Source organism: Trichophyton verrucosum, assembly GCF_000151505.1.
Source record: "Trichophyton verrucosum HKI 0517 chromosome Unknown contig00036_1.f1.exp, whole genome shotgun sequence".
Taxonomy (NCBI): Eukaryota; Fungi; Ascomycota; class Eurotiomycetes; order Onygenales; family Arthrodermataceae; genus Trichophyton; species Trichophyton verrucosum.
In genome coordinates this window covers 10518-30390 of record NW_003315613.1, presented here as the reverse complement: position 1 = coordinate 30390, position 19873 = coordinate 10518, and the positions used below count along the sequence as shown (strand labels likewise).

The window sequence follows — 19873 nt, the reverse complement described above, 5'->3', positions numbered from 1 at the left end:
TCTTCTGTTCTTCCTAATGATAGCAAAATTTTTACGGAGTTCTGGGTAAAGCCTTTTTTCTTTTAGGGAAGCTATTTTGAAGCAAAACGGCCAATGTTATATATGTATGTTGCCATTTGGATGCAGCACATTGGATGATGGCCAGTGATCCCCAGCAATGAAGCTTTGGGATAACTTATGACAATTTAAAGGCATATTAAAAGGTAGCATAGTAATATAGTTTCATGTGACTAACATCGCCCATCATGATCTTACTTGAGCATGAACCAGAAGAAGGCTTCATTAGAATTGTGTCATTTTTCCCTTGAACCAATTCATCATTCTTGCTTCTGCCGTCTAATTTACACGGAAAGTGAAATATTTAATCGTTATTTAATTATTTCTTTATCATTCCGAGTTTCCCACCCCCATATTTCCTATTCCAGAAGAAGTGTATAGATGAAGGAAAACTGGTTTTAAGGTATCGGAAAGGTGGTATTTGGGGGTGTCTTTAAGGGAAGAACGGCATCATAATGGGCGATGAAAAAAAAAAGATGCGAAGAAGAATGCCATCGAGAGATAGAGAGGTGGTTGAAGGTATTTCATTCGTTTTAGATTTTATTTCTTTTTGTCGTTTAGAAAACAAGAGCAGCACCCTTGGTCTTCTTGTCACCACTATTGAGTTGAAAGTACGAATTAGTACGGACTCCAGTGGATATCCATGAGCACAGAAACCAGGAACGTACCCAAGCTCGAAGTGCTTGCATCGCTTCAGGGCGAGCTGTGCCTTGGTCTTGCACACTGTGCATTCCATTCGGAGGACGACCTTCTTGGTGGTCTTGGCCTTCTTTCTGAAGACGGGCTTGGTCTGACCACCATAACCACTCTGCTTGCGATCGTAACGACGCTTACCCTGGGCGAATAGCGAGGCCTGCGGTTTGGAAACGATTGTTCAGCATTCTTGTTCGTGCGGTGGGAGAGTATCATATATGGGTGAACACGGAGCTGCTGACCTTGCCTGCCTTGTATTGGGTGACTCTATGCTGGGTGTGCTTCTTGCAGTCCTTGCCCTTGCAGTAGGTCCGGCGGGTTTTTGGAATGTTGACCTAATTAAGTCAAAGGGGTCAGTTGTATGTCCGATATCAGTTCGTTGCGCGTGTGCATTGCTCTTCCACAGAACTTCGGAACCCCCTATCCAGTCTCTCAAGCAAATACAGTGTCTCCGGCGTGTTGTAGGCGTCTGTTCTCGAATAGATTCGCTGTCCGCTGTCATATATGCTGCCAATTAAAAGAAGCTCTTGCCATCTTCAATTTCGAAAATTATCCGGCCACATTATCGCACATCCATATCCGTCTCTTGCAGATAGAAATTTCCGCAAATATCCCATCTTGACATTATCTCCAGGAAGCCCTAGTTGGAGCTGAATTATTCAATTTTCTCGAGTGGCTCTGCGATGCGATTCCTCGCGGTCTGTGTCTCGATTGCTTGTTGGATAGGTCCTCCCACGCTCTGGTACGAAAGCATCACGGCAAAGACGAAAAAAAGAGGGTCATGTCCTTACCATGGTGACTGATTTATGCCGGATCACAGACTGTGGTAGTGGTGTCGCTGGTCGCTGGTCGCTGAGTCTGATATCAAAGTCGAAGTCGAAACGACTTTTGTGTGTTGTGAATTTCACGCTCGCTTACGTTTAGAGCCAAGAAGCTAGCCGAGTTTATGTAAGCATAGTAACAAAACATCCGCACGGCAGCAACATGGCCAACGCTATGCTGTACGGAGTAGATGGGGGCGATAGCAGATGGATAAGAAGACAAATAGACGAAGGGCATCATGCTTGATATGATATGCTGTATAATAGAGAGAATGCATATACTTGCGCTATTGACTATTCTATGTTCCTTTGATATCACCGTTGCTGACCCAGAACTACTCGACACAATGCTTTTCTTTCTACGGAGTACTCGTATCATATTGTATACATTCGTCCATCTAGAATCGCCTTCTATGCATTCACTCGTCTTCATCGTCGTCGCCGTCGCCTTCCACTGCCTCTGCCGCCCGCCTGCGAAATGTCGCCGTTCACGTGATGATAAGCGTTATCGTGTCTTGGCACGGCGTCTTCCTTCTTGAAGTCGCCTTTTTGTATGTTTACACGTCGGGACGATGAAAAGACGAAGCAGAAGAAGCGAATAAAGGAATATAGCAGCTGGTGTCTCTGTCTGTAGCACCCATCGGACGCCGAGATCTCCACTTGTACCGCCTACCCTCTTTTTTTATAGCCTTCTTTTCCAGTCCATACGCCGCCACCTTCACAATGCTGATCAAGTGCGTCTGCCCCTCGTACGCTCATGCGCTCCCCTCGCTCGCCAGCTAACCAGTCCTTTAATAGAGTGAGAACTCTCACAGGCAAGGAAATCGAGCTGGATATTGAGCCGGACTACAAGGTACGTGTGTATTAATTTGTTCTGCGGTTGAAGCAACTGCTAACAGCTTTTTGTCTGCCTAGGTATCCCGCATCAAGGAGCGTGTGGAGGAGAAGGTCGGCATTCCTCCAGTACAGCAACGGTTGATTTTTGGTGGAAAGCAGATGTAAATATACCCGGTAGCGCTTTGAACTTCACGTTGTGCTAACTGTTTGACCAATAGGGCCGATGATAAGGCTGCATCGGAGTATAACCTTGAGGGAGGAGCAACGCTACATCTGGTTTTGGCCCTACGAGGAGGACAGTAGGGTCCCGATGCCCCATGGAAGGTGGAAGAAGCGGCTAGAATGAATATGGGAGAGGCGTGAAGAAGAAGACAGACGGCAAAAAGCCAATGTTTGCCTCTTACCAGTCGACCTGCTAGACCAACCAAACGAACAGCAAATTACCACGTACCTTGAAGGACACTTCTTAAGACCTTTTTTTGACCCGGCTAACCTGGGTCCAGTCGCAGAACGACATCTGAAGCCTCTTGTGATTGATATTATTTTCTCCCTCTTATCTTTCCTGCTAGATCTGTTACCTGGATTTCGATATTAGCGAGACAATCAAACCTCCTCTCTACAATGCGTTGTCGCGGCGCAAAAAAACTCAATTCGGAAGACAATACCAGCTACTTTCTCTTCATTCTGTCACACAATACCTTTCAGAAGAAAAAAAAGGATATGACTAAAAGCTTCCATTCTTCGGCCGGGCCGGCAACGCATTGGTTGTGAGCATCGTGATGACGCAACTAAAGCTTCCATCTGGTTCAAACAGTGCATTATCAACACATTACAGTTTGCGAGTTCTATTTCTCCCACAATAAAAGGGCTGGAAAGGGTAGAATAATTATTCGTAGTCAACTCGAGCAAGAAACCGGGCAGTTTAATTTTTCATTGTAGAGCGGTTGTATTTAATATATATCCAATTGTCTAAAAAGCAACAAGAGCCAATAGGGGAAAATGAGACCATCCATTGACTTCACCAACGTTTTGATATGGCTGGCAAACGGCTGCATTCTCCATGCAGCTGCTCAGAGTAGCTCACCTACGACAACTGCCGCACCTCCGACACGAAGCCACCAGTCTTTGGCCAGCCATGGCCCATACAGCGGCACGCCAATGACCTCGGGAGCCTTGACGAATACCGTCTTGGGCACGGAGATACCTGCGGGGCCTCCTGCGGCAACAGCTACCACGTACCCAAGTGATGGAGAGCTTCACGATCCCCAGCCTGCTCCGTACGTCCCGGCCGGAGGCCGAGGGACAAACGGGACCCAACCAGTGTATAATGTGAAGAGTGATTTCGACTATGAATCACTGGTATGTAACTGCATGAGCTTCCAATGGTACATTGGCTGCCATTGCTAACAATGACCTAGGCTCTGGCATTGTATCAGGAATGGATCGAACTGGATCTCTTCCGGTACGGCCTTCGAAACTTCTCAGAGCAGGAATTTACTGCCGCCGGCCTCACCTCAGAGGACAGGTATCTGATCGAGTTCATGGCCGAGCAGGAGATAGGCCATGCAACCATGCTCAGCAATATTTTAGGCGCTGAAGCTCCAATGCAGTGCTCATACAACTACCCCTTCACCAATGTCCGTGAATTTGTGGATTTTTGCCAGAAGCTCACTCGGTTTGGTGAATCGGGCGTGTATGGATTCCTAGGCCATCTCAACTCAGGAGAAGCAGCCACGCTTCTCCTCCAGTCCATCACCACCGAGGCCAGGCAGCAGATGATATTCCGTCAGTTCAACGGCATGTTCCCTATGCCCGTCTGGTTTGAGGTTGGTATCCCGCAGTCATGGGCTTGGACCTTACTCGCCCCTTATATTAGCTCGTGCCCGCCGGACCAGACCAGACTTGCCTGGCAAAACTTCCCGGCTCTGCGCATAATCAACCAACCTAACCCAGCACGCATCAACGGCTCAGCGGGAACGAATGAGACGTTGGGTCCTGGTATGAACACGTTGCGTAGCTCAAATCTCACCTCCTCTCAGGCCTGTCTCAACGCAACAGATTCGTCTGCCGATTGTGCCCCAGCAATAACCCAGAACCGTACAAACCCTCTCTCCTATCCCGGTCGAGTCGTCAATCTCTCCTGGGACAGTCCCGGAAAGGCTGTCGGTCCAAATAACAGCTATATCACCTCCTCTCAAGCCAAAGCTCCCAAATTTGTCGTCTGGGTCTCTCAGCTCAACGTCACGTACTCTACCTTGAGAATGCAAGGGAACAGCTCAGGCACTACTGTGCAGCCGAATATGGAGACCTTCCAGGGTGATCCAGCAATCAACGGGACAATGTTCATCGCGGTCACGGACTCAGACACGCCATATACATCGTTCAACCTGTCGATGATTAACCCACATATCGTTGCTGGTCCAGCTTTGTATCAGGCCGGCTGAGCAAGGGTATTCGGCAATCAACAATAGTACTCTGTGCATGGGTATTTGGACCTCTGGGGGTCATGTAATGTAGTAATAGTATTGATCCATAACTATTGAATAACGATCAAAAAGTTAAAAGGTATCTGAGATCTCCGTCAAAGTCGTAACAAGAGGTAGCCCCTCTACATGGTAGAGCAGAGATCAGCATCAACTGGCATGGAACAGCTCACTTCTTCTTCCTCCGTCGTGGATATCAACTTGGCTGGTTTGATTGGCGTGACCCTCAAATTTGAGGCAAAAGGCCCATCACGCGCAAGTTCACGTCATAGTTTCACCAAAGCCAACAACACCACACCTCCTTATACGACAGACGACGAGCAAACAACGCCAGATGGCCACGCTGTGACTGCACCCGAAGGCTTCATCCAAACATCCTCCCTCTTCATGTGCAACTGTGGGATCCTGTCATTAACTGCAATGGTATAGCACGGCCTCGGGCTAGGCGTGCTTCCCCGACGACTTTGCGATGCGCACCGTACTCCCAGGCCGACCAGCGCCGAAGCTACAAGCTGTCAGCACAGCTCTGTGGGAGGGCATCCGCGTCATTGTAAGTGATACAACGTCCCTGGAAATAATCCGAAATACTTCTTCTATCCGGTGTCTGCGGGAGCTTGGAGCGGACTGGTCAGGCTGACCTTTTGTCACCTTGTCGCTAGGCGTATATATCGGGCAATGCAGTTATCATACTTGGAGGACCGCAGAAAGTGCTACAAACTATCTACCTCGATGACGTTGAATGGCTTTCCGCTGTTAATATAGATGGAGCTTCTGGGAGGATTGCTGTATGCGGTGGACGGACAATACTTGTGTACAACCCGTCAAAAATCCGCAATAACGTCGAGGTACGATAGCAGCCTAGCCTCTTTGCTACAGTGAATTAACACCTGTTAATGGCGCTATAGTGGAAGCTACATCACACATTTCAGCGCGAAGATGCCGATTCTAGTGATGAGGATGACAATGACGGAGATGGAGAGGTCAGAACGCTGTCATGGGGCGGTTCCGGTGAGCTCCTAGCAGGCAGCAAGAGCCTTGTTCTTTGGCACATTGACGACGACGCTCCACATGCTATATGGACAAACAAACTGGCAAACCGGGCCAAGATTGCGCAGTTCTCATACGATGCAGGGCTTATTGCTTCCACTGGGGACTACGACCGGTTTGTAAAGGTATGGAGGCGACTTTCCTTCGGCGCTGACGAAGCTCGGTTCGACGTGACGTACCTACGGCATCCAAGTACTGTGACGGGAATACATTGGCGCCGACCGCATCATGTCGAGCAGACAATAGACAATGTCCTTTACACGATATGCTCCGACAACAAGATACGAATATGGGCACCAATGGATCGTCATGCCTTACAGGCACTTCAACTTTGGAATGTGATTGATATGGAAGCTTCAATTCAGCCGCGATACCCCCTTAAATCACCCAATGCCAGCAATAGATATGAATTCATTGTTGATAGTCGTGATTTCTCCCTTGCCACTGAACGTGCAGTGCAGCTCGGGCCTGCAACAGAAAAGGACAAATTTGCTCTCGACCACCTTATCGAGGCTGCCACCAAGAGTCCGGAGGTTTGTGTCATTCTTGACAAGAACGGCCATATGTGTGTATGGGGACTAGAGAATGCTGGCTGTAAAGCACATGCTGAAGCTAATATCTTCAACATAGCTCACATTGAAGGATTGGATCTTTCTACTGCTCTAGGTAACCATCAGACAGGCAACTACGCCCAATTCTATTCTTTTGCTGGAGGTGTTTCTGATGCATCCTTTACCGTCCTTACCCATTACTACGATGGACGGATTGAGTGGTTTGACTCACGGGTCGATATTCTATTCGACCCTACACCTCGAAAACGCCGGTTAGTGTCTCAGGCCACCTGGTCTGGACATACGGAATCAGTGAAAAAGATAGTCCGCACGCCTAGTGGGAAGGTTCTAAGCTCCCGAACAAATGACAATAATGCCGTGATATGGCGTCAAAGGTCAAATACAAGCACTGGCTCCGTATTGGTCCAACAAAGTGCTCTCAACTGTGATATGCATATTCATCGAACCTGTTTGTTGGAAGATGGAAATTTCCTGGTCAATCTCCACCATAACGGGATATCCATGTGGGATATTCGCTCATTCGAAGCTCAGATGATTGCGAAAAGTGATTTGCACCTCAGCAGTAAACCTCTATGTGTTTTGCTTATACCAACATCTGAATCTTGTACTTCCTACATTGCCGCAATAGGGGCTGATATGACAGGCGTAGCCTGGGAAGTCACCCTTCCTAGTGGCAATACACCTCGAGGGCAGTCAACAAAGCATGATACCCCCATTTTGCGAGAGTTCTCGACGTTCAGTCTCGGGTCGGATGAGGAAGTTGCTTACATTCTCCCCGTTGATCCAGCTGGATCGAAACTCCAGGCATCTCATTCTTTGGATTTGTTTGCCACTGATATCGCTCTGTCTTACTCTCATAATGGGACCATCAAAACATGGACTGCTAAAGTCGATAAATCAAAGGGCAGGGTTGATTGGCTACTGACTGCCACTGTTGAGACGGGAATTCCAAATCCTTCCCTGGCGAGCGCTGGCTCAGTCCGAAAGGCTGCGCTTGTAGACCAAAATCGAACACGTTTAACTATATGGGACACAAACAGTGCTCAATTGGAGCTGGAGGAAAGCTTTGAAGAACATGATATCATCCAGGATTTGGACTGGACTTCAACCCCTGACATCCAGTCAATTTTGGCTGTCGGTTTTCCACACAAAGTCATCCTGCTCTCACAATTAAGATACGATTACCTTGATGCTGGTCCTTCGTGGGCACAGATCCGGGAGATTAAGATCGGCCGTCACACACCGCACCCTATCGGAGATTCGTGTTGGCTCGGTAATGGAAACCTGGTTGTTGGTGCCGGTAACCAACTCTTCGTGTATGATAAATACATCGAAGCAAGCAACAGATGGGTTACCAACTTGCGTCTACCTTACCATGATGATACTCATTTCGACCTATTCGATGCTGTTAGCAGGCTAAATGGCCCTCTTCCAGTTTTCCATCCGCAGTTTCTAGCCCAATGCATCTTGAGCGGCAAAATAAGCCTGGTTCACTTGATATTGACAAAACTGCATAGGAAATTGAAGTTCGTTACCGATGGTGACGAAGTCGATGGTTTTCTAGAGATTCCGCTGGAAGATATATATAATGAGGTCTCTGTAAGTGGGATTTCCTCGTAAAAGTTTACATTCTAATGAAACTAACGTTTTCGACAAAGCATATACAACAGATAACGTATAAGGAGATGAATTCTGCCTATGCAAATTTTACCCTGGATCATGAACCTCGTGTTCTTGATGAGAATATTGCTACGTCACTCAATGAATACCTGAAGAAGATAACCCTTCCACAATTATCGTCTAAAGAACAGTTCCGTCTCGTTGATATCGTTGAATGCGTTGCTACAGTAGAGAAACATCGACGTTCAATGGACGTGAATGCTGCGAGATATATACTCTTCTTCCGACAATATATGCTCAGGAAGAGTCAAGGTTTCCTTGAAGAGTATATGGTCCCTTGGCGAGAGATCGTCTGGGCATTTCACAGTGATAGCCATGAAATTCTTACCGATCTCGTTGGGAGACAGTTCCATGGCAAGATGCTTTGGGAGAATGCTAGAGAAAGTGGAATTTTCATGTGGATTACTGACATAAACGCTCTGGTATGATATCTCTGTCCTCTCATATCATGGGTTATCATTTACTAATTGTATAATCAGCGTTCTCTTCTAGAAGTTATCGCTCGAAATGAATATACCAAGTCTGAGGACAAGAACCCTATCGATTGCAGCATTTTCTATCTCGCCCTAAAGAAAAAGAAAGTGTTGCAAGGCCTTTGGAGAATGGCAACCTGGCACAGGGAACAGCCAAACACGCACCGATTTTTGTCAAATAATTTTCAAGAAGAACGTTGGCAGACCGCTGCATTGAAGAATGCTTTTGCGTTACTCGGAAAGAGAAGATTTGGTAAGACTTAGCCTTTGCCCCTTAAAACGGAACGGGGAAATGCTAATATATATAACTAGAGTACGCTGCTGCCTTCTTTTTGCTTGCAGACCATCTGCGTGATGCAGTAAACGTCTGCATCAATCAGCTTAGAGACATACAACTTGCAATCACAATTGCTCGTGCTTATGAAGGTGATGATGGTCCGGTTTTGAAAGAATTCTTGGAAGAGCGGGTACTCATTACGGCTGCCACGGAGGGCAACCGATGGATGGCAACTTGGGCTTTTTGGATGCTTAACAGGCGTGATATGGCCGTTCGAGCTTTAGTCGTAAGTCTTTTTCGCATTTCACTTCCCCTTGCTCTGTCTATACTAACATATCCACCTGCATAGACACCGATAGAAGGTCTACTTCCGCCCACTCCTGGCTCACCAGCGAGCCCAGGCCAAGTGGCTTTACAAGCGAAATCGTACTTGTCTAATGACCCGGCATTAGTCGTTTTGTATCAACAGTTGCGTGACAAGACCCTTCAAACTTTAAAGGGTGCATCCAGGATTGGCGCTCGGGAGGAATGGGAGTTTGTTCTGCGCAATGCACGGCTATATGACCGCATGGGCTGTGACCTCCTTGCTCTCAACCTGGTACGAGAGTGGGAGTTCCTCACTCCATCTCATCCTACGGATACTGTCTCTGACAGACTCTCGATCAGCTTCATGGAAGATTCACGAGATCCACGAAAGATTCTCAAGCGAAGAGGGAGCCTCGTCGTTGCCGATATGCATATCACTCATGACAAGAAAGACGACGCCAGAAAACCCGAAGCTAACAAGGATGGCTCTCAGCAGGCCAAAAATCCCACCCAATTCCAAGAGCCGGAGTCAAGTTCTTTGCTTGATTCCTTTGGTTTCTAGCCACTCTTCTCCCATCCTTTCTCTTGTATTACCGTAATTGATCACTGATATATTTCTTTTTGGATGCATATGGGTATATCTCATCTTTTCGGCGTGGAGTATCGTGTGTTATTTCTGCTTTTTTTTTTGGGAGGGGAGGGTGTTGTTATTTATGATCTAGTTATCAATCGGCAATGTACAACATGCGTAACCAACTATTTGATCCTTCTTGATATCCCGACAAGCATTCGCTGCAGTTAACCTCTCCTCTCTTTATCACTAGTCGGATGTCAACCCAAAAGGCTCATGTTATAATTATTAATGCACATCTTCCATGCATGACAAGCACCTTATCATCCTCTCTTATTGGCAGGGAGTCCGTCCGGAATGTCTGCGCTTCTCAATATTACGTCAAAAAGGCGCCGGCAAAGCATCGGGATTAGCTAATTAGTCAGCCTGCGATGGCTTCATTTTTGGGTCTTCTTGTGCCTTTTGGGATCGACGACGGCGAGAGGAAAAGCCATCCTCTCACCCGAGGGAAAGCAGCCTGACTCACTCGCTATATATATATATATCTATATACGAGCAGGATGTAGAATGGCATCCCTCGAGTCTCCTTTCCTACCGCCTCACACTGTACGGTCTCGATAAAGACCGTTGTTCTCCCACACTACGCTGCTCGAGGTCCTCCCGGCTCTGCGGCCCCTATCCGGCTGAACGAGAGGCCCAGAACCATGGAGGCCGGTGGCAGCAGCACTCGCGGGGGCGAGGATACACTGGAAACACTGGAAACACAAGTCGAAGAAGACGATGTCCCGCCCACGACGTATGCGCAGAGCTTCACGCCGCGGTCGTTGTTCGTTGGTCTCGCCATCGGGGCGCTGATAACCTTCTCAAACATCTACTTTGGGCTGCAGACAGGATGGATCAGTGTCATGACGATGCCCTCATCCCTGATCGGGTTTGCCGTCTTCAGGTCCCTCTCCCGCCATCTTTCGTTCCCGTTTACGCCAGTCGAGAATGTTCTGATACAGACGGTGGCCGGCGCCGTAGGGACGATGCCCCTGGGATGCGGCTTCGTGGGTGTCATCCCGGCCCTGGAGTATCTGCTCCGGCCAGGACCTGACGGCCCTATGGACGGGAGTGATGGCGGTGACGGCGAAGGCGGGCCCTTGAAGCTGGCATCTTGGAAGCTGATTGTCTGGAGCTTGGGCGTTTGTCTGTTTGGCGTTATCTTCGCTGTGCCTCTAAGAAAGGAGGTTATAGTCCGGGAAAAGCTCAAGTTCCCCAGTGGTACGGCAACGGCTCTGATGATAAATGTGCTACATGGCGCAACCAAGCCGGTTGATAAGGGCAAAGGTACTACAGGGAGGCTGAACCATTCCGCTGGCAGTCCTGCAGAGACTGAGCGGCTATTGACATCCAACGACATTGCAAGTGTCACCCTGGAGCACCTTGAAGCAGACAGAAGAAGAAAACATGAATGGAAGGCTAAAATTAGAATGCTGCTTCTTGCATTCGGCGTATCTGCCATCTATGTAAGTTCTTTCTAGCACCTATCATTGTCTTCATGTTACTGACCAAGTTTCGGTCTTAGACCCTTCTGTCGTACTTTGCGCCGGTGCTTCGTAATCTGCCGGTATTCGGACTTCCCCTGGCAAATCAATGGCTATGGACCTTGAATCCATCGCCTGCGTACATCGGGCAGGGCATCATTATGGGACCTTCCACGTCTCTTCATATGCTGCTCGGTGCCGTAATCGGATGGGCTATACTCTCCCCTCTAGCAAAGCATAATGGCTGGGCACCAGGCCCGGTAAATAACTGGGAGACCGGAAGCAAGGGTTGGATAGTTTGGGTCTCCCTGGCAATCATGCTTGCTGATTCAATCATCAATTTGGCCTGGTTGGCAATCCGACCACTCGTCAATCAAGGCCCTGGATTTGTCGTGCGTCTTCAGTATGAGGTCAGACGAAAACGGTTCTGGACAGGTCTGTTTAGCGGAAGCACTTCGTCCAGCCATGGCTACACCGCCATACATGCGCGGGAAGGCCGTGACCTAAAAGGGGAAGACTATGACGCTCCCCCATCCGAGCTTATATCTAACCGTACAGTCGCGATACTGCTTCCCCTTGCGCTAATTCTAAACGTCGTATGCATGCGCATAGCGTTTGGTGACATAATCTCTCCTTTCCTTTCAATTGCGGCCACACTCCTCGCTCTTCTTCTCTCCATAATGGGCGTCCGCGCCTTGGGAGAAACTGACCTCAACCCTGTATCTGGCATCAGCAAACTCACTCAGCTTATTTTTGCTGCAGCCACTCCCGCAAGCCACCATACACGTCGCAGTGCAATCGTTGCTAATCTCCTTGCGGGTGCCGTGTCTGAGTCTGGAGCTTTGCAGGCAGGCGACATGATGCAAGATCTGAAGACAGGCCATCTCCTCGGTGCTAGCCCCAAGGCACAGTTCTATGGCCAGGCCATTGGGAGTGTCGTTGGTGCTATCATCTCAGTTGGCGTGTATAAGCTCTACGTCAACGTCTATCCAGTTCCCGGGCCTATGTTCGAGGTCCCGACTGGATATGTCTGGATATTTACTGCACGACTTGTGACCGGCCAAGGTCTCCCAGAAATGGCATGGCCAGCTGCTGGTATTGCCTGCGTAATATTCACTATTACCACCATCCTGAGAATCGTCGGAACAGTCTCCGGCCCCGCCGGTAGTAAAGGACCGGTATTTGCCCCTTGGCGTGCTTGGGTGCCCGGTGGCATTGCCGTTGCCGTTGGGATGTACAATGTTCCTTCGTTCACCTTAGCCAGGGCAATCGGAGGTATAATTGCTCTTATTTGGCAATATCGTTCCAAAGTTATACGAGATCGCCTTGCTCTATCCAAAGCACAAAGCGCCAGTTCACCAGGTGGTGAAGAACAGGAGGCGTCCAAGCCGCTGGATAACGATGAAGATTCAACTTCATCAACGATAGTTATTCTAGCATCGGGTCTTATTCTTGGTGAAGGTATCGTCAGCATCCTGAACCTGATACTAGCGAGCGCAAAGGTTCCGCACCTCTAAACTTTAGAGTTCGTTCATGGTCGTGGCATAAATAGTCCGCCGTACGTGATTTGAAGTATACTATATACCCGGTTATTTGTCATGCTATTTATAGGTCTGTCTTGGGAAGCTCGGCCTGTCTATCATTTTATGAAATTATGTCTGTTGTAAGAATAGCTCGAAAGCACAGGTACATATAGATAGGTAGTCCATTGTCAAATGTTAGGAAATACAAATGTGTCCGGTGGTTCTGCTGTCTTTCGGGGTTTATACATTTAATATGTGCGTTGAATATATATCTACAACTCTGTGAAACAATTATCATCTTTTTCTAAACGATTGGCCCCGATTTATATTCGTAACTGCTACTCAAGAACTTTATATAACATAGTACGTCTTGACAGGCATGACGTATTTAAACAAGAATGTTAACTAGGCAACCGGGCATATGGGAAACGAGCAAGGAAATATATACACACTTGGGGTGGAACCAAAAGCCACAAAGGGAATAAGAAACATAAGATGTGTGAATACAACACCGTTAAACTTGGCTTGATACCGCCGAAGCGGGCATCTTCACGGAGTTTTGAAAGGCAAAAAGGGAAGCAAAGAAAGCAAAAGTATAGAACATATCGGGATATCACCGCCATCGCATCGCCAATGAGAGCACGTGTGCATGCATGATCATGGCTACTGCCCATATAGGTATAACTAAATAGGTATGTAGGAGCTCATCTCATGTGCATCCGTTAACTCGAAGAATAGAAAGAAAAACTAGACATTAGAAGCATTCAAACCATAAGGCAAAAGGTAAAAGGAATTGAGGGAGGGTATATGGGAGCCAGACTTTGTTTCCAAAAGACTAATTCCCCTGGCCTGGAACAGGTTTACGGTTTGCAGGCCCTAGTGCTGGTGGAGGACTGCGGGTTGGCTCTGGCTTCACTGCAGGCTCCTCCGAAATTGCTACCGGAGCTGGTGCAGGAGTTGAAGGGGTGACAGCATCACTGGCACTGTTGCTCCTTGGTCTTTGGGCCGCAGGCATAACGGGCTTTTCCATCCCACCTGGTCCATACGGTCCTGGGCTCATCGATCGTGGCTGTGGAATTCGTGGGCTACCAGCACCTGGGCCTGGGGATAATGAACGAGGGATCTCGTTAAACTTGTTTTGAGGTGGAGGATAGGGTCGATATCCTGCATTGGGTGAAGCTGGCCGACTGTTCACAGGGGGGTTAAAGCGCGGGCTATTGGGGTTTGGCCCAGGGGAGTTGAGACCGCCTGCCGGAGGCATGGCCCCTGGGACGGGAGTGCGTTGACCAGGGCCTTGAGGTGGTCCACGTGGGCGAGGACGAACAGGGCGGGAAGAAAGACATGTTCGGGGTGCAACGCCCTGTTGAGGTTGGTCAAGGCGGACACAGAGAGCCTAAAAACCACGTTAGTATGTGAGCAGCGGTATGTGTTGACAGGATTGGGCTACGTACCCAGCCGTCATCATATTCATGGAGCATGCGGACAAGTTGGCCTGCCCGAAGGGGTAATTCATCATCCATAGAAGGGTTGAAATCAAGTTGAACGCGGTAGACATTGTTTGGTCCAGGGGGTGGACCAGCAGGCGCTCCAGCGGGTGCTGGGGCCACATTAACGACAGAGGCCGTGCTCATGGCAGGACTTGAAGGCGCGGGAGTGGCAGCCGAGATTTGTGGAGGAGCGGGCTGCTGCTGCTGCTGCTGCTGCGGCGGCGGCTGATCTTTACGGGCATCCTCACTGGACGCAACAGAAGCAACAGCGGCAGCGCTAGTAGTGACAGCGGCCAATGCGCTAGCAGATGCAACAACACCAGTGTTGACAGTGCCTTCGGATACAGGAGATACGGGGCGGCCGACATCTGAACCAACGCTCGGCGTACGGACCTGGAGGGCTTCTGGAAGCGTCCGGTTTGGAGGCGACGAAGGAGCCGAGCTTGGATTGTCGAAGGGGTTGACCGGGTCATTGAATGGATCAGAATTTGTGGCAGTATGTGACTTGACTGGTGCAGATGGCCCAGGGCCGTCCATCAAGCTGCGCGAGCCACCGGCAGATGCTGGGGGAGTAGGCAAGGAACCAGAGACGTTGAGCATGCCTGGAGCCTTGGCTGCCCCGGGGAGTGGGCTTGCAAAGTCTGGAGAGAACTGAGTCACAGGTCGAATGTTGAGCTTTGGTGCAACGGGAGAAGTAGTGGACGTAGTTGGTCTAGAAGTAGGAGGTGGTGGGAAACTTGCGGCCGCATTGCTGAACGATTTCTCGTTGTCAATCTCCTGTAACTCCTCCTGTTCTCTTTTCCTCTTACGAAGGAAGAAGAATATAGCACCGCCAATAATAGCAGCAAGGGCAATGAGACCAATTGCAAGACCAGCTTTCGCACCCGGGCTCATTCCTCCGGCACTTGGGACAGCAGTAGCCGAGCTAGAGCCCGAGGTTGTCTCCATGGCTGCATCATTGGAGTTGGTTGCAATCGTCCGTGTTGGGGCCAACGTAGAGGTAGTGAAGTCCCGATCACTACTTGTCGTTGGTGCAGGAGTTGAATGGGACGATGATTGCGAGGAGGAAGACGAAGACGACGAGGGTGGCCGACGGGTGGTAGTTGGTGTCCGTTGTGTTGTCGGCTCCGGAGTCGGTTCCGGTGTTGGTGTCTCTGTCTCCTCTTCATCACTGGTCTCCGTTGGTCTGGGTCTCCTCGTTGACCGCGTGGGAGTCTCCAACGGGGGAAACGGTGTGATCTTTGGACGGTCCTCCGTTGCAGTCGAATATCCGCCAATAGGTCCAGAGAACGTCGGTTTCGCAGTTACATAGATGACAGATGTGATGGTGGAGCCCGACTTCCTGTCATTGTCCTTGAAGATATCGTCGATGTTGTCGATAATATCATCGATTGAAGGGTGTTTTCGAGCCCGATGACGGTGGCCGTGTCGCGCCATGATGATATAGATAGACGCCGCGGTACAATATCGCCGTACCGCTCAGAGACAGGATGTAGCAACCGGGAGTAATTTCAAACGCACGATATATGGATTATCAGTGAAATCTTAGACCGCTCGTCTGTAGATATCACAGAGCCATCTGTCTCTGTCTTGGAATCAGCGATGGTATTAATTACTGTGAAAGGCGCTTGAGTTTGCGACCTGAGGGAGCGACTGGACAGAGCCCTCCTTCAGCGGAGTGCTCTTTGGAAAGAGTGAATGAACAAAAGAATGACTTGGGGACAGCAAACAAAGAGAGAACGTCGACTGTCGACAAGAAAGGAGCGAGGCAGCGTCGATTCGTGAATGTCAGTAGTTAAAAGATTGAAAAGAGCGAGGAAGCGGTCGCTAAGAGCCTGGGGGAGGAGGAGACTTTCATGCCCGGGCAGCAAAGCCCCCCCGAAGTGTATTTTTGGGACACTAAGAAATTAGTGGCTGTTTAGTCGAACCAGCTGAAGCCGAGCCGGGCGAATATCCATGGCGCTCCCCATGCGATGCAAGTGATATCTCCACGGTCGCCGCTCACACTAATCGCGCAAGTCAGGCACACACACCTTTGAGATCGAAGATTCCCAATCGAATGATGACCATGATCTCAGACACCACGCATTCCAACGTCGCTGGTACGGAGAAGAACTGTCGACATCTGGTAGCCCGTCGCCTGTCCACATCGTCTCCAGCCAGGTTCCTCGGTTGGCCGTATTAAAGTTAGTTGCTTTTAATTAAACATCGGTACGAGGTCGCCAGGGGCTCGCACTTTCCCCTGGCCGGAACCCAGACTTCTGTTGGTGGGAACTGTTAGCGGGAACGAGGATGAGGCTGCTCGTACCTGACGCCTTTCCCTGATAGTCAAGGAGGAATCATCCACACGGCTGACGGAACAAACAGCATGGCCGCCATCCTGCGAGACACACGCCGATGATCGATCGGTCGTCCGAGATAACCAGACCTCTCCTCCGTATCGAGCAAGTAGTAACCATCTTCCATCCAGGCAACAATTCTTCTCCATGTCGATGGGGAAACATTCTGGCGCCGGTTCTTCCCATTCCTTGTCTGCCGTGTTTTGTCGCCATGTCGATCAATACGAGTCTGTCAAGATTGGAACCAGAGTCCAACATCCTCCCAGACAAAAGAAAAGGGGAACCGGTACTGCCCGGCTATTGGTCGAAATTTGTGTCAGCTGCTGTTGGGTCCTTTTTCTCTTCCTCGACCAGCCAGGGCCGCTCAGATGTTCCCATAGCAATCTGCTGGTTTCAATCAAACCAAAAGGAGCTCCTACCACCGGTTTGAATTATTATCACTATTCACTTTTCTATGCCAAAGAACGGAGTAAATGTTCTGTACTTCGTAGTCTGTTCCTGCATAAGTCGGTTTCTTACCTGGAGCTTCTCACTACTCGGCACATCTCGGTGGTATGCACGGAGTATTAAGCGCCCACACCTAAAACTGGCCCTAGGAGTCTTGATCATAGGAAACGCCCAAACCAGAGGCTCACTTAGCGGTCTCAGATAATTACCCCAAGGCGCAGTGAATGGACTCCTTCTCCTTAACTGATATCCATTTGGTAAACTGCCGAGCGTTTGAGCCCCAGCTAACTCCCAAGCAGTTTCGCCAATGCCTCGCTGGCTTACTCCGTACCATGAGGAAGAAAGATGGACTTCTGGGCACAACTCCAGTCTTGGGACTTTTATAATGGGAAATTTCTTTCTTCTTCCATGGATGCTGGAAGAGCAAAGGCAAGCTGTTGCTCTTAACCTGAGAGTTCCCTTTGGTGTGCCTCAGTAAAGTTAAATTGGCTTGTTTTTAGCAGTGCTTAAATATCCCGAGCTACGTTTACCTTCTGACCGTCAGCGTACTCCTGAAGAAACTCGCCGGTTCCTTCAACATTTGTCAAGCAAAGTAGGAAAAAGCATTTCACAGAGCAACAGCTACCTTCTCAGCGGTTACTATGACCAATATGTTAGCCCTGTTTAGTTATATTTTGTTGATACAGAATAAAGCTTCATTCCCGAAGCAATGGCCATATCTATTATTAAATAAATCCTATTTCCGATCCCACATCATAGGAAAGGGTTGTATCATGTTCGTTGGGGCCTTACGAGCTTATCCTAGGATAATGTTCATTTCGCAGTACGGATCGGAACCTAACCCTAAGCCATAAAAGGTTCTTAACTGGCTAGCCGGCCATGTTATATCATAAAATAGAGACGAGAAATAAGATATCCTGTAGGGAACTGTGGTCGACGTGAATTGCTGTAGATGTTATGGATGCTTCGACGTTGTCAAGTTGAGGTCAACAATTTCTACTTTGGGAACTGGACGATTCCAGCATCACGTGAATATGCCAGTCATGTGATTGGTAATTACCTAGTTATGCAGGATTGGCACAAAGATATGCAAAGATATGCAAAAAGATTCCTTGCGTGTAAGATTGGTTTAAAAACAATAAGTAAAACCAAAGAGAGAGTAGAGATGCGACAGGTGAGGGTAGCTAGCTGAAGAACGGGTGTTTCAATGCCTAATGCCGGAATTATTAGCAACCCCTTCGATGAATCAAATCTACCATGTAAATATGCGCGCATATGAATCACGAACCTCGCAGGGCGCAATGCGATCCTTGTTCTCGTAACGAACGAGCTGTTGCACCAAATCTCGACCATTTTGTGGCACACCATTCAATATCTCCTCCCAGGGCTTTGGGCAATATTGCTTAAATTCGATTTTCCCCCAGTCAGGCAATCCTTTGGCAGACTACATCATGAGCATTAATTAGACATGGCAATTTCCGGGAATATAAAAGGGAGGCCCTCAAAACAAACCCGCAGCAGGGGGACTGTGCTGGGGGGTGGGGTTGAAACCCCTACGCTTCATACGCTGCATACTATACATACCGGCCATATGTCAAGGTTTGGTGTCCCCAGGGTTGTAAAAATGGAATGTATCAACGCCAGTTCGCTGCCGAGGTCACCAGCATCAAAAAGTGTTCGATGAGTTGGCATGTCGATGGCTTCCGCGACAACACACCCAGCAGCCCACAGGTCAAGGCTCGGACCATAATCTTTCCCGCCAAACAATATCTCAGGTGGCCGATAACATGTTGTGCCGACATCAGTTATTTTTGCCTCGGCCGGCTCAGAAGCTGGATCTGTCGGGTCCCAGGCGATACCAAAATCAGCCAGATACGCCGGCCCCGATGGCGAGCGAAGGAGTATATTTGATGGTTTGATATCGCGATGTACGATGCCAAGTGAGTGTATGTGGTCCAATGCACGAAAGAGGTCTCGCAAATGAGACTGTATTTCTTGTGGAGAAAGTACATTCCGGCTCAGCAATGTATCCAGCTGATAACACATGTATGGAAATACCAGGACGAATCTCTGACCCGGCTCATGCAGAGTATCCAACAATGGAATGACATTGGCACTTTCGCCCCGGCGTGTTATCCTTGCTTCACGCATCGAATCATGCGGCGGTTCCATCATCTGCGGAACTGTGACTTTTAAAGCCACAAGCAACCCATCCGCATTCCTTGACTTGTAAATGGTGGAAAAGAGTCCGTCATTGTCAGGCAGAACCTTTTTGTATGGCCCTATTTGCTTGCCCGGGCGAGGGTCAAGATCATAAGCCCGATTGACTTCCGATATCTTAGGGTCCTCATCTTTAATCCGTTGCGCTCTCAGCCCATCAATATGTTTCTGGCACGCAGCCTGATACTCTGCCTGTGTGGTTGAGAGTGTTATATGTCGTGGTCCGCTATGGATCTAGATATTTTCCCTCCTTACCTTCGACGAAGCGCCGTTAAATGCCTCGGCCTCAAGCTTGGTCGCTTCTGCATGTCCCTCGGAGGCACTGTTGGCTTCTGTATGACTGTGGCAGTATGCTGAACTCCTATGTAGACCAGTCAGAATATGCTGGGCATTCAATTGGATGGAAAAGGTATTGTGCAACTTGCAGTGCTGCAATATTAGTTAAACGATCAGAGAATCCAATTTCTGATCTCCAGGCTGTACTGGAAGCCATCACCGGCTAGGGGTATAAAGG

General features: G+C 48.9%; 4 protein-coding genes across 4 annotated transcripts; 3 read left to right on the top strand and 1 right to left on the bottom strand.

The window, feature by feature from the left end:
- Positions 1–3407: 3407 nt before the first annotated feature.
- On the top strand, positions 3408–4852 carry TRV_00486 (uncharacterized protein; the record flags this gene model as incomplete). Its single annotated transcript, XM_003025301.1, has 2 exons — positions 3408–3767; positions 3827–4852. 2 exons carry the CDS (start codon positions 3408–3410, stop codon positions 4850–4852), a joined length of 1386 nt encoding a protein of 461 aa, XP_003025347.1.
- A 168-nt stretch (positions 4853–5020) lies between these two features.
- Positions 5021–9808, top strand: TRV_00485 (uncharacterized protein; the record flags this gene model as incomplete). Its single annotated transcript, XM_003025300.1, has 8 exons — positions 5021–5288; positions 5389–5441; positions 5551–5736; positions 5797–8109; positions 8181–8612; positions 8670–8916; positions 8976–9226; positions 9410–9808. The coding sequence occupies 8 exons, from the start codon at positions 5021–5023 to the stop codon at positions 9806–9808; spliced, it is 4149 nt and encodes a 1382-aa protein (XP_003025346.1).
- Positions 9809–10521: 713 nt separating this feature from the next.
- Positions 10522–12860, top strand: TRV_00484 (uncharacterized protein; the record flags this gene model as incomplete). Its single annotated transcript, XM_003025299.1, has 2 exons — positions 10522–11325; positions 11385–12860. 2 exons carry the CDS (start codon positions 10522–10524, stop codon positions 12858–12860), a joined length of 2280 nt encoding a protein of 759 aa, XP_003025345.1.
- An 841-nt stretch (positions 12861–13701) lies between these two features.
- On the bottom strand, positions 13702–15790 carry TRV_00483 (SH3 domain protein; the record flags this gene model as incomplete). Its single annotated transcript, XM_003025298.1, has 2 exons — positions 13702–14259; positions 14318–15790. 2 exons carry the CDS (start codon positions 15788–15790, stop codon positions 13702–13704), a joined length of 2031 nt encoding a protein of 676 aa, XP_003025344.1.
- Between the last annotated feature and the right edge of the window lie 4083 nt (positions 15791–19873).